We start from the raw sequence: 13,457 nt of genomic DNA on the forward strand, positions 1-13,457 counted from the left end.
CCCCTCCTTTTATCCTTTGAAATAGCATTTGTTAACGCCATTATTACACGGGACAGCCTCTTGTCATTCTGAGGCAAGTTTCATTTGTCAGGAAGACAATTGCAATGTCGGTTTGTTTTCCTTTTAAGTCGTCAAAACATCAGGATGTCAACGTGAGGATCGGGTACAGAGTAATGTTGAGTAATGCGTGATACGTGGGGCCTGAGTTCCATCTCTCACGTGCGACCACAGAGTAGTTGTCTACAAGTGTGGCTCTCGAGTGGAGCCATTATGGGGTCCATGATGAGTTGCAGCGGGCGGTCCGCTGGCGGGCTGGCAATAGTTGAGAGGACGAGAGGACTGGAATGTTCTCGGCGGTAGGAACAAGAACCTATAGGTAAACAATTTTGCGAGACGTTTGTGAGGGTCTTAGTAATGGGAGTGCTTTCAGAAACGACTTGGCCACGTTGCCTTATCTTTGGCTAACGTTCGTGTCCCTATATCATGCACAGATAGACAGACATAAGCAAACTTTAAACTCTTTCTAGAGATTGGACGATAACGATAATAGGTTAGTCACTGAATCTTCTCGTTGTTTTCGTCATCATCATCGTCGCCGTTGCTGATATCGATGTCGTATCTTTTATACGCTAATCGCAGAAATTGCAGCACTTGAGCAGTTGTTTTGTTCTTACAAATATTGTCGTGAGCCATCATGTCGAACATTCTATGCATGCTATGTGTCCATCACGTTGAATACCTCACGTACATTACGTGTTCATTACGTCCAGCACCGTGAATACCGCGCGTTCGTCACGTCCGACCATTTTTCATGTTTGAGAATTCCAAGGAATTAATTATTAAGGAACAGAACAGCATTATTGCTGTCTACTGATAGTGTTGTCTGTACGCCCACTCCATGATAGACATTACACCAACAGGACCAGTTGTGTGATGCAAGGGATCAGAGCAAATTGCTGGCAGTAGTGAACACTCTGTAAAGGTTATCGGAGCGAGGCAGGTACCTGCCTTCTGTCTGTGAAGAGCAAACTATAAAAAGCCTGTACATGTATCTCCCTGCATGACTCACGTGTCCTACTTAGTTTACTATACAGTCTGATAGAAAGACCTTCTACAAGTATATGATAGTGTTCATTGAAAAAAAATTCAACCACAAGTATTACAGTTCATGTCACGCATGGTTTGTGTTTCTATAAGAGTGAAGAGAGAAAAAAAAAAGATTGTGTTCGTGCGTGCGCTTGGGTATTTGAGGTTTTAGACCAAAAGTATATTTCTTGTTAACACTGGGCATACAAAAAGTCTCAAAATGAAAACAACCAATCCTCCATTTTCTGTGGAAAATTAAACACACGCCTACAAATTTTATTTTTTAAAACTCATTCCTGATGATCTTTATTTTTGAGTGGTGTCTACGATCTCCCTGCAGAAAAAAAAACCAACATAATCTGAACGAAGTATTAATTGTGTATTCAGGACCTTGATGTAGGTGTGAGGCAGCAACGACGGACATGCAGTTTGTGTCCAGGCCACAGTGGTGTTAACTACGGTAAACAAATAAAAAAAATCCAGGTTTTAGTATTTTTGGCTTCATTTGCGTCCCACATTGGTGATGAGACAGGTATCTATATTTTTATTCGACACACGTGACGCGTGGCGGTGGCGCGAGGGCCGCGGGTAGCACATGGCGGGTGGCGCCGCACGCTCACAGCGGGCCAGGGTGGGCCCACATCTCAATACTATGAAAGTTGCGCGCGCAGTGTGCAGGCGGGACCACGTGCCGACGGCGGGGCAGGACAACAAAAGAAGGAAGGAGCGCGCCGGTGGCTCCAACCTCAATGGAAGAGGTCCCCCGTCCACCCACAACCCCCACCATCTCTCCTCCTACACCGTCTCTCCGCCAGTAAGCCGACGACCAATGTAGCAGCAGTCGTTGCGAGCCAGCAAACCAGTAGACAGCCAGTGACGGGAGACAGGAGGTAGCAGGGAGACAAGAGATAGCAAGAAAGGGGGAACGGGTTTGGAGGATGCTATACCATGAACGGAAACAGTTCGGATCCGATCCTCCCCTTCGGATAATGGGCAAACGAGCTGCTAAACCAGTTTCCTCGCTCGGCTGCGGCCAGTCCCGAAAGGTGAACGCTTGCAGCGGCTGCTAACGAGATCTGTCAAGAAGGTAGGGGTGGGAGGTGGAAGTTGGGCTGAGCCAGGCGCGATTAGTGCTCTCCCCTTGATTAAGAGTGGCGTGCAATCACGGCTGGACGGTTACCCCCCAAAACTCCTACACCATCCATCCATCAACGACAACCCCCCCTTCCTCCAAAACTTGGATGTTACCGGGGGATGCAAGAAGGGAGGGGTGGGGAAAAGGGAGCGACATCGCCGAACGAACTTTGTGACACGACCGGACCTCCAGACAAAGTCTGGTCACATGATCGCTAAACTAGCCCCGGATAAAAAGCGTGGCGAGCCTTCGTCGTTCTGATCTTGGCTGGCAGCGTGTCGCTCGCTCTTTCCTTCTCTCTCCGTGCTCCGATGGTGCTGACACCAAACAGGTTCTGCCTGGCGGCACGTGGACGGTGTGTGGTGATTAGCCTGCTCGTGCTTGGCCTGACCCTCGTCTCCGCCTGTCTTCTCACAGCGACTAACCTCCAGTGATGCTACAGCTGTTGGTCCCAGCCGATGACAAGTTCAGAACCAACCTACTACAATGTCCTGGGGCCAGCAGCACGTCTCCACCTTAACAGCTCTAACCCTGGATTAGCATCGGAACCTCTTGTTATTTTCACCACCGAGTGTTGTCTGTGCTCATTCCATTAGAAACTTCTGCAACTTTTCTCGTCGCGTGATGTGTTTTGAGGTCAAGTTCATTTTCCCGTTGGAAAGCTCGGTTTTAAAAATGATATACTTCCCGAGTGTGCTCACCAGGAATGTCGTGTCACGCAAAGTTTGAATGTACGAAGCGACACTCCTACTGTCAACATGGTCTTGTCATGAGGATTATTCTGTGCACGTGTCCTCGGAACACAAGACTTCCAACTACAGCATCGATCATCTGTGGTTGTACTCGTGATGATGTCACGCACTAAGCTAAAATCTTTAGCGAATATCTTTAATTGCAGGTTAATCAAAAGGTTAGTGCAGGTTGGTGACGATATATTTTTTCCAGCCTACAGAGAAACCGGTGGTTTAACGTGACCTATGACCTGTGACCTGGGACATTGTAAACAGAGCAGGACATTCGCGGCTGGGCACAGTCCGTTCTCTGGCCGCCACAAGGAGTTCTGAGAGGACGCTGACATGATCGATGTAGGCGACACGTTCAACTTCAGTCTGCGGACCAACGCCAGCTTCAATGGGCGAGATGCCGACGAAGAAGACGACGACCCCGACGCAGCGTCCGTGTCGGCGGTGTTGCTGGTGGTAAAAGGGTTGGTGATGACCCTCATCATGGTGGGCGCCGTCTTCGGCAACCTGCTGGTCATAGCCAGCGTCAAGAAGTTCGAGCGGCTGCGAGCTGTCATCACCAACTACTTCGTCGTCTCGTTGGCCTTCGCGGACCTCCTCGTCGCCATCCTCGTCATGCCCTTCAACGCCAGCATGGAGCTGAGCGGCAAGTGGGTCTTCGGTCGCACCATGTGCGACTTCTTCAACGCCAACGACGTCCTCTTCTCCACAGCCTCCATCCTGCACCTGTGCTGCATCTCCATGGACCGCTACATCGCCATCCTCCACCCGCTCAAATACGAGATCAAGATGACGCGAACGCGGGTGGCGGTCATGCTGACGGTGACGTGGGTGGCCTCCATCCTCATCTCCTATATACCCGTGTACTCGCAGCTGTACACCACCCGACAGCACTTTCAGCAGCTGGAGACCCACCCGCACTCTTGCGTCTTCATCGTCAACAAGGTCTACGCGGGAGTATCGTCCAGCGTCTCGTTCTGGATACCCTGCGCCATCATGGTCTTCGTCTACGCCAAGATCTTTGTGGAAGCCCGCAAGCAGGAGAAGTTTGTCCAGTCCAACGCCATGTACATGCAGTACTCGCACGCCGCTCACGAGCGCAGCGCGTTGGCCTCGCAGACCAATGGCATGCTGGCGGATGGGGAGGTGCAAAGGTCGGAACGCAAGCGGATGCGGCGCGAGCACAAGGCTGCCAAGACGCTGGGCATCATCATGGGCGCCTTCATCCTCTGCTTCTTGCCCTTCTTCCTGTGGTACGTCATCACCACCATGTGCGGCGACGCCTGTCCTTACCCGCCCGTCGTGGGGTCTATGCTCTTCTGGATCGGCTACTTCAACTCCAGCCTCAACCCCATCATCTACGCCTACTTCAACCGCGACTTCCGGACCGCCTTCAAAAAGCTGCTGCGGATAGATAAGATGCCGTGCGAGGGCGGTGCGGATCCCACCACCCGCGCCCTCAACACGGCGTACTCCGAACACCGCGACTCGGCCAACACCAATGTACGGATGTCCAACAGCTCTTGTAATGTGCGTCAGTGAGAAAACAGCAACAACAACAACAGCAAATCCGTGCGTCGTTGCAGTGAGGGAAAAGGAGATAATACTATCAGAGGACAAGGCTAACACAAGAGCTGTTTATTTAAAGAAATCAGTCATTAGACTGTCCGGTGAAAATGTCCAAGTTTTATCGCAAACCCGGACAGGGAGCTGCGCTGCTGTCTTCTCCATCCCCGCCTTCCACCTCCCATCTTGGCATCATTGCCAGAATCTTTCCGTTTCACTGGTTTGGTGGCGAGCGTTTGATGTTTTCTTGTGAGAGAATCCAGTGGTGTGTCGACCCACAGGTTTGTGCCTGGTCTGTCGTTTCACACCCAACCATCGGGCTCGGAGCAGGAGACCAACGGGTTGGGAAGTGGGGTGATTGCTCTCGATACGTCTCGGTCTTTGATCGAGAAATGAGCAAAGCTCACCCAGGCTTAAAAAGCCCTTTGTGTACACTACTGATGTCACACCAGAGGTGAGATCGTCGGAGAGGATCATCGGTAAACACCGACGAACATCTGACGATGCTTTTCATCTTTTTCTCTTCCCTCCTACCCCCTACCATCTCCAGATCTTTTTATCTGGTTTGCTGTCCTTCCTTTCTCTTTACCATTCCCTTGTCATTTCCAGTGTCTAACTGTCAACTAGGTAGAAAGAAAAAATCTCAAAATTCTTCAAAGATCAAAAGATAATCTGTTATGCTAACCTCTTCTCGCGAGTCAAGCAGATATTATTGACTTAGGTGTACTTATGTCTGCAAAATCGCTCACTGAAGCCAATTTCTCCTCCAGCCAGGCAGAATTAGTGTCTGCCTTGAATTATCTGAGTGTGACAAGCAGTTTTTGCTGCAGGCAGTTCTGCTGGATGCTTCCAAACTAATTTCAGAGGCGCGAGCACAAACACGAGAAAAGCTAATAAGCCACGGTTAGGAGCTCACCCTCCCCAATGTCCGGGTAACTGCCACACGACGACTGCTGGACCTCCACAACTCCACGACTATTCCATGGCCATCTGTGCTCAGCTGCTTGATACAATCGCCAGCACCTCTCCAGCAGCAAATTTCCATGCCATCCTGCAATTCCGTGACCAGAAAAGATGTCTACTTTTTATTCATGCGCTTCTATCTGTCAGTTGCTACAGACCCCAGAGCGCGGAGGGATGAATCTACTTTTAACATAATTAGCTCGGCAATGTGGCCGAGCCCAGTAACATGTTGACGGCAGAATGCCAGTTTGTTCGCACTTAGCAAGTCCTTATTTCCGAAACAGTCGCGCCCCGCAAAGGTCAGAGTTCAGCGATTAGCGAGTGGCACAAACGATGCAAAGTGTCATAGTAATTACTCTCGGCATTTAATTCTTTGAAGCCTGCAGGGAAGCTGGAAACCGGTGGATTTTGGTTAGACGAGTTTACAAATTATTCTCACGCAAAGAGAGCAAGTATGGGGAAAAAATTATTGTTGGTAGTTGTCAGAACTTAGCGCATTTTTTTTTTTGTCCTTTTTCTGTCACCGATGACAATTGTGTACATGAATAATACACAACCAACACTTTCCATGAAAAAAAAAACTTACTGGAGGATGCGACTCATGGAGTGCTCTCTCTCTGGCCATTTGGAGAAAATGCATAATTGATATTATGTCTGCTGTGATAATTAAAACCATCTCTTGTTGATGAGCATGCTTATTGTTGTTTGTCGAAATCCAGGGAGTAGAGCTTATTGAGGAGAGGACAGGTTGTGGGGTTGGGGGAGAGTACAGAGGAGTCACGACTGGATTGTCCAAAAGCCTCCTGACAGCTGGTTTAGCTCACCTGTGTTCCCAGGAGAAGGATTTCGTCATTTCAGGGATCGACCGCAAACAAAGATCTTATTACCTGTCAGGTAAGTACATTTCCTCCTGTGTTTGCTTTAGCGTGCAAGCGTTTGAACCTCAGAGAATTACAAAAATTGACATGAGCCCTTTGTGGGATCCCAGCTGCGCGAGAACTAGTTTTTATTCTGCAAATTAATATGTGTAGCGGCTTTATATTTCAATTTGCCGAGAAGATGAACTGCACGCGGACGGAAGAAAGAGGTTTTTTTTCAGAGTAATTTTTAGATGATGTCGAGGGTCAGTTTGGTGCTCACTGGGTTAATTGGTCAATGTGCACAATGATTTGAATGGTGGGGGGAAGGGTTGCTAAAACTGTAATGGAGTGGTTGGGCTTCTTGTGTAAACATTGGGTCGGAGAATGTACTACTTCTCAAAGTCATTGCATTTAGTCACATAGCTCTTAAAGAATTCTTTTGTGGGAGTGATTTGTGTGTGAGTGTGAAAATCTCGTCTACTCCCCAACTACAGTCTGATAACAGCTACTTGAAGTTTTTTTTATTATTATTCATACATTTCATAATCTTTATATATAAATGATGGAGGTTGAAGGACATAGACATTGAATTCAATCTCGTCTCCAATGATTGACTTTTTCTTATTATGGGCAGTCCTAATGATTTTAAGAGTATAAGACCCTAAAACCTTGACATTTGCCACATGGCGATGAACCTTCCAGACAAAAATAACCCAGCGAAAAAAAAAATCGAGAAAAAATGTTTTAGCGAATAATTTCCTTTTGGAGGCTTACCGGGGGCTAGACTAGAGTCGTACTCGCAATGTCAACACAGCAAAGTCAACACTGGCGGTGTGCAGGGTCATCTGCAACAGTCCACTGCCTTTTCTTCCAACGTCTTGTAGCAATGAGACCCACACATCGGGGACAGACCATTCGTCACCCAACAAACACGCAGACTAGCTTTGCACCCAGTGTTTGCTTTAGGAGTCACTGACATTCATCGCTTCATTCTGCAGGTGAAAAGCTTGGGGAGACTTTTGTTAAGCTGAGTACATATATATAAACTGGAAAAGAAGGATTTTGTAGGTGTGGCGCGTGCCAGACGTTCCTGAAATACTAGGTGTGTGGGAAATAACCTCGAATAAAAGATAGTTATATTAAAAACTATTGTGTCTGAAATCCTTATGATGACGGTTAAGATAATTGAGGTGGTCAGGAGAGGATTTTCAATGATACACGTCCTACTTGCTGTGTCTTGTTGCCTGTCATTACAATACGTGTTACAAACACATGTACAGGATGTAGTAACAACATAACCGACATAAAAGTTACAGGATGTAATGTGTCCAGTTGTCCCGCTCTCATCTTGCCTCATTGCGAAGCGTGTAACTTTGAAAAGGAAAACAAAGAAAGTTTCCAGATTACAAAGGGAAAGTGTTCTTTCAGCAAACATTCCTAGGAAGTAGAGCAAACACTTCAATAGACGACATCGATAACTGTTCTTTACGATTGAACCAGGAGGAACTTTGTTTTCCCTCTGTCAAAACTGTGAGGCATCGTCTCCCTTTATCAGATATCGTCCTCTTCGATCCTGACTGCTGTTTAAATTCTTTGGCAAGTGACTAAATTAACTCCCATGCTCTTCATTTCCCACTCAATAGGCCTATTTACCTGGAGAAAAAGGCAATCGATCTCAAAGGAACTGATGCTAAAAGGAATAACAGAAATCTGAGATAAAGAAGTCTGCTTAGAGAAGCCAGTCGTGTCGGACACACTTCACCCAAACTAATGTTTCCCAGCACCGCACGCGGCTTGTGTCAGTGCTCCCTGCGTAATTGCCTAAGGTTGACAATGCCCCGGCTTATTGTGTTGGTGATGGCAGCCAGTGCAGGTCTGTGAGTCGGATATGATGTTGATTTCTGGGTGGAACTCATTTCTATAAAAGTATGAAATTTATGAAATTTGTGAAATTCATCTCCATGACAATCCCCGTCTCTCCTGCTCTCTTCTATCCATCGATCTTTGTTGTTGTTGTTGTTGTTGTTGTGTTGTTGTTGTTGTTGTTGTTGTTGTTGTTGTTGTTGTTGTTGTTGTTGTTGTTGATACCTGTCGGGTTCTGTGTTCATGAAGCAAAAGTAAGTCGTTTCTCGTGGGCAAAATCCAGAAGTCCAGGAAACACATTTTGTCTTGGTAGTTACGACTCCCTGTCCAGGTCCCTCGGTTTTGACGAGACTTTACTCCAGGGCATCTTTGCCACTCATTGATAACTAGGGTCCAAGGGTAATGCAACATCCGCGGAGTCTGGACATCGTCACTTGATAACGACAGCGATAAGATGCTCGTCATTAGTTTATCGTGGAAGACGACTTACATTAGCTTCAGGAATTACGGACCGCTCGCCATTTAACCTGACTGCTTGCGAACCTGTTTATTTACCTGTTTGTTTGCATGTTTTTCTGTGTATCTGCAGTTACCTGACGGTTCGTCTTATTGTTTTCCATATTCTACAAAACTGTTATTGCTGAACATCTGATAATGTGTGATATTATGTTATACTCATTTTTAATGAATTCTGAACACTTTTAATGTCGATTCATTTTAAATCCTTCCTGTTTGCTAATGTATATAATTCATCAACTATTATGTTTCTAAGGTATAAACCGTTGGTTAGAACTGATTTATTCTGTCTCAGCAGTCAGCTCAGTAGTCACGCTGTCTGTGGGCAAGAGTGTCTGTACTACTGTAGAAACTCTCACAGTTTGTCCATTGTGACCTTTGACTTTCAACTAAAACACTGTTTTTCTTTTCCTTTTCCATCACGAGGACATTTAGTCGATACTCGCTGACCATGCTGAAAGTCCTCAAGTGTTGTTTTTCACCACTACTCTGAGCTCAATACTAGAGACTATCTCCCACAACTTGAGTGAAGAACTTCCTTCCCTGGAAATATAAGAACCCTATTCCTTGGAAATATAAGATCCCTGCTCCCTGGAAATACAAACCCACATGTATCACAGTGAAGAGCAGGTTAAGTCTATGATGTCAGCTGACAGGTTGTAACTGTAAACCTCTTCATGTTCTCGTGAGGACAGCGGTTATTCATCGAGACATTGCGAAACAGTATCATGTGATCATCGGGAAAAATCTCTGTGACACAAGGTTTTAAAAGTACCGTAAAGGTTAGACAAAAAAAATTATTTCTCGTCGTTCAAGAACATACCGAAGGCTCAACTTCTCTGGTTTAGTTTTTGCCATGGTGTAGATTACACATGTACAGAGATTTAGTATCAGGCACCCTGGGTAGACATTACACAACATCAGAGCAGTGTCAAGCAAGCAGGTGGATGTTGCAAATAATCAGCTTCAAGTAAAGGCCAAGAAAGATGAAAAGCAGAAAAAGTCTTTACAATATTGCAAAGCACGAGTGATTTAAAATCACTTTTATAAACTTCACTGATTTAAAATGTCGAAAGTCACTCCTCGTTCTTAAAAGTTTAAACCAAAAAAAATGAAGAACCGTTGGCGACATTGCACACCTTGGGCAGTCAAGCTGTTGTTTAATCAGACAAACATGATTAAATGCCGGACAAAATGTTGCCAGGTTTTGATGCCATCATCGTGTGCAAACTTTGCCAAACTTGCTCAAATGTTCCCTACGGTTAAGGATGCTCCTCCATGGAGCTGTTGAAGACGTTGTCACTCCCCTTCTCTAAAGACATCCACAGCAAATACATCGAGATTTTAATCTGCAGTTGATTGCACAAACAAATTAAGTTTTGCGATAAAGTTTTCTTGTTGCTCCTCGTCAAACACATTTGCTTTGCGTGTCTGTCGTCTTTGACTGACATCTTTGTGCACCTCCCGGCACTTGCTTGACGCCTGCTGGCGAAGTAGCCGAATGCTATTTGTCCACAGGTCGTGTACACAAACTCACGCGCCGGCAAAACACTGCCAGGACGCCATGTGAAGGGTCAAAGGTCGCGCGGAAAAAAAGTTGCCAAGACATAAAGGAGAAACGCATTCCTGCGCTGCCCCTTAATGTCTGTGTGCTACTAATTACAAAGGAAACCCAGTTTAAGGACTGAAAGTTTCGGCGTCTGTTGACCGACTCACATTTCGTGGCTGAAGAAGCGAGCGCTGGCGAGCAAACCACGTGACACGCGGTGAACGTCTGACGGTTGTCGTAAACTCATTTGTGGACCTGACGTTGAGTAAACGCTCGAGGCTGTCACGTGGTCGGAACAAGTGGACAAACCGTCAGTCCGAGAAACGGGCGCTAACTGACCGTTACATGGCGCGATGACAGCGTCAGACGATGATGACGTCACAAACCCACTGGCTGACGTCGTGGCGTCAGACGCCGGGCATTGAACTGATGTGAAGCCGCTTCTGGATTGATCGAGGTCTTGCCTCTCTCCATGCCATGCCACTGTTACAGTCTTCTTGCTTGCAACCGCCACCCAAACTGGAATTGAGGGAATAATGATGAATCCTGTACAGAAACCAGGAACATTGTCACTTCTTTTGTTCATCAGCTCTCATTTAAAAATGAATCCAATCTGTAATTTTGTAGTTGTAATTATACTTGCTGCTTTCCACATTTAAATAAAAAAACAAGACCAAGCAAATTAAATGAAAAATAAATAAAAAGAAGAAAGAAAGAAAGGCTAAAAAAGACTAAAGAGCAGCCTGTTACAATAAAGGTGGGAAAAAAGAAGGCTGAAGCAAATGCAGGCATATCAATAATTTAGTGAGATACTCGGTCTCTTTGCTGACGGAGCCACATTTGTTGACTTGTCTGAAGGTTCCTTATTTAAAATGCTCTTCAAAAGATCCCGCTGAAAACTTTAAAAAATGGCAATTGCTCTTCGTGAAACTGAAGAAATTCTTGTGCACATAACTCTTATCATCATGCTCCTCTCCAGATTAAACACGATCTTCAAGATCTCCCGTTGCGGAAGAGGACATTGAAAAGTTTGTCATCTTCACAGAATAACAAGACTGAATTAATCACAGGCTTTAAGAAATTTGCTCCATTCTTTAGAATAACAAAAATTGAATTAATCAGACTCTTTAAGAATTCAGTCACCGTTTTTAAACTTTGAACTGCAAAGAGAAAGCTAGATGATCACCGAGAGGCGACTTATCCCTGCCTGCAATGAAAGCCGCCATGATGACATGAGTAAATAGAATGTCAGGGAACAGAGCTAGAGTGCAAAGTTGTGTTTTATGCAGATTGAATATTCAAGTGTTTATCTCATCTATTGCGAAATGATCCACGATTAAGTTTTGCTGGCATTTAGTTTTAAGTTTGGCCTGTGGTGGCAATGGCAGTTAGAGACAGACATGCTGACACATGTGTAGATAATTAGATGATATTCTATGACGAGACTTTTTGTGTCTTACATCCTTTTCTTTTTTAAGTTACGGTTGCATTGTTGTATTGCATTATTTTTAGAAACTTGTAATATGATATACGCCTTACGATAGTATGGGGGTGTGCAGGTTGGAGGTGTAGCTAAATAGTTGATCACTCGATACAGAGGTGTAGCTAAATAGCTTGAGCACTCGTACATATGGTTTTCTCGATGCTTTACCTGAGAAAAGTTGTAAATATTTAATGTGTTTATTTGTTCACGTTGTATCCCATTACACGGTTTCTTTCATTGAATGCCTTGACTACCTCTTGACACACTTTCACACAATCCCATCACCTCGTCCTAACGGTGAAAAATAACGACAATCGGGATTAATTTGTTTCGGTGAAGAATGCGATAATAATTATTAGGTTTTACAGCTTTTGCCTTTGTCTTGATGTCCCCCCGTGGAGATCAGAAATTGCCCGCCGCCATCGGGGACAGCCACAACGTTGATAAGAGCTGCTCGTCTGCCGGACCTGTCAACACGCCAAATAAACATCATGTTTATAGTCGGCCATTGTGGGGAGACAAGCACGGCCAGGCACAACGTCAGTTTCTCAGAGTAAACCCAAATAAATTTATTTCCGATCGAGGTAATCGCCGTGGTATGTGCATTGTAGGTTGGTCTGACTGTCCACTAGCTTCTCATTGAGTGTATATAGTTACATTATTAGTTTATTTGACGTCCAGTTGGCCGACTAGACTCCATTACAGGTTTATTTGACACTTTCGATTACAGTACAGGTTTATCTAAAATTCTCTTGGCGTATCGTATAATATAAACATGTTATCCATTTATCTGACGTACCACTGCGTACGATTCTATTATGTGTTTATCTGACGTTTACATGTCATGTCACTGGGTGTATAAGATTGCATGCCGGGTATATTTGACGTTTGTCTGGCGTATCGCCGGGTGTACACGACTGCATCGTGAGTGTATCTGACGTTCCCTCTGGTGTTGTGGCCGACATGTATGACATCCCTTAACTTCTGTCGCTGCTTGAGATGCGATTCTGACGCCGATTAGCTTTCAGTCGCTGCTTGAGATATAATTCTGACGCATAGCCGATGAGGTTAGACTTTTCTGTGACACACGGATATGTGGGAGATATAAGCAAATGAATTCCGTGGAATCTGGCAGGACCGCCGAGGCGAGGGCAACCCTTGACAGGAGGCGCGACAAATGGTGCGGAGCAGGACAAGAGAGGCGAAGGACAAGGCCATGTCCACCATGACGAAGCTGTCTAGAGTTATGGTTCTTGATGCTTACTTATCTAGCTGTTAAGTCATGCTGTTCTTCTTTCCAAATAGCAAACTGAAATACCGGATTTTTTATCCAAATATCATTAACGACTGATTTGTTTTCCATCCAAACAGAAGGCAGTCCTTTTCTTGGTATTGGTTCCTCTCTACTGTAGAATCCGCCAATGTTTCTGTCTCTCTACTGTAGAATCCGCCAATATTGCTTTTATACCACCCACTTCTGTTGTTTCTCTCTCTCATTCTCGACAACTACTCTTGTCTTCCTCTCAGTACCAGCTCTGTCGTGCAGGACATGTCCCTGGCGCAAACACTGTCATCATCGAAGGCAACAGTTTGGTTGCCTCCTGTCAATAAGGTAAACTTCCTCCCTCAGTAATCATCACATATACACTGTATCCCTCCCCAACCATGTCCCCACCCCTCCAATCCCATTTGC

General features: G+C 45.5%; 1 protein-coding gene across 2 annotated transcripts in view; it reads left to right on the forward strand.

Annotated features, from left to right (window-relative positions):
- The first annotated feature begins 1,675 nt into the window (after nt 1-1,675).
- The window catches only part of LOC112564290 (octopamine receptor beta-2R-like), a 40,427-nt gene continuing 28,645 nt past the window's right edge, over nt 1,676-13,457 (forward strand). For both annotated transcript variants that reach the window (XM_025238997.1, XM_025238998.1), the window contains exon 1: nt 1,676-6,387. In XM_025238997.1, the coding sequence (XP_025094782.1) occupies nt 3,298-4,506 (1,209 nt within the window). In that variant the 5' untranslated portion in view covers nt 1,676-3,297 and the 3' untranslated portion in view covers nt 4,507-6,387. The remainder of the gene's footprint in view (nt 6,388-13,457) is intronic.

The sequence above is a fragment of the Pomacea canaliculata genome, linkage group LG5, assembly GCF_003073045.1.
Source record: "Pomacea canaliculata isolate SZHN2017 linkage group LG5, ASM307304v1, whole genome shotgun sequence".
Lineage (NCBI taxonomy): Eukaryota > Metazoa > Mollusca > Gastropoda > Architaenioglossa > Ampullariidae > Pomacea > Pomacea canaliculata.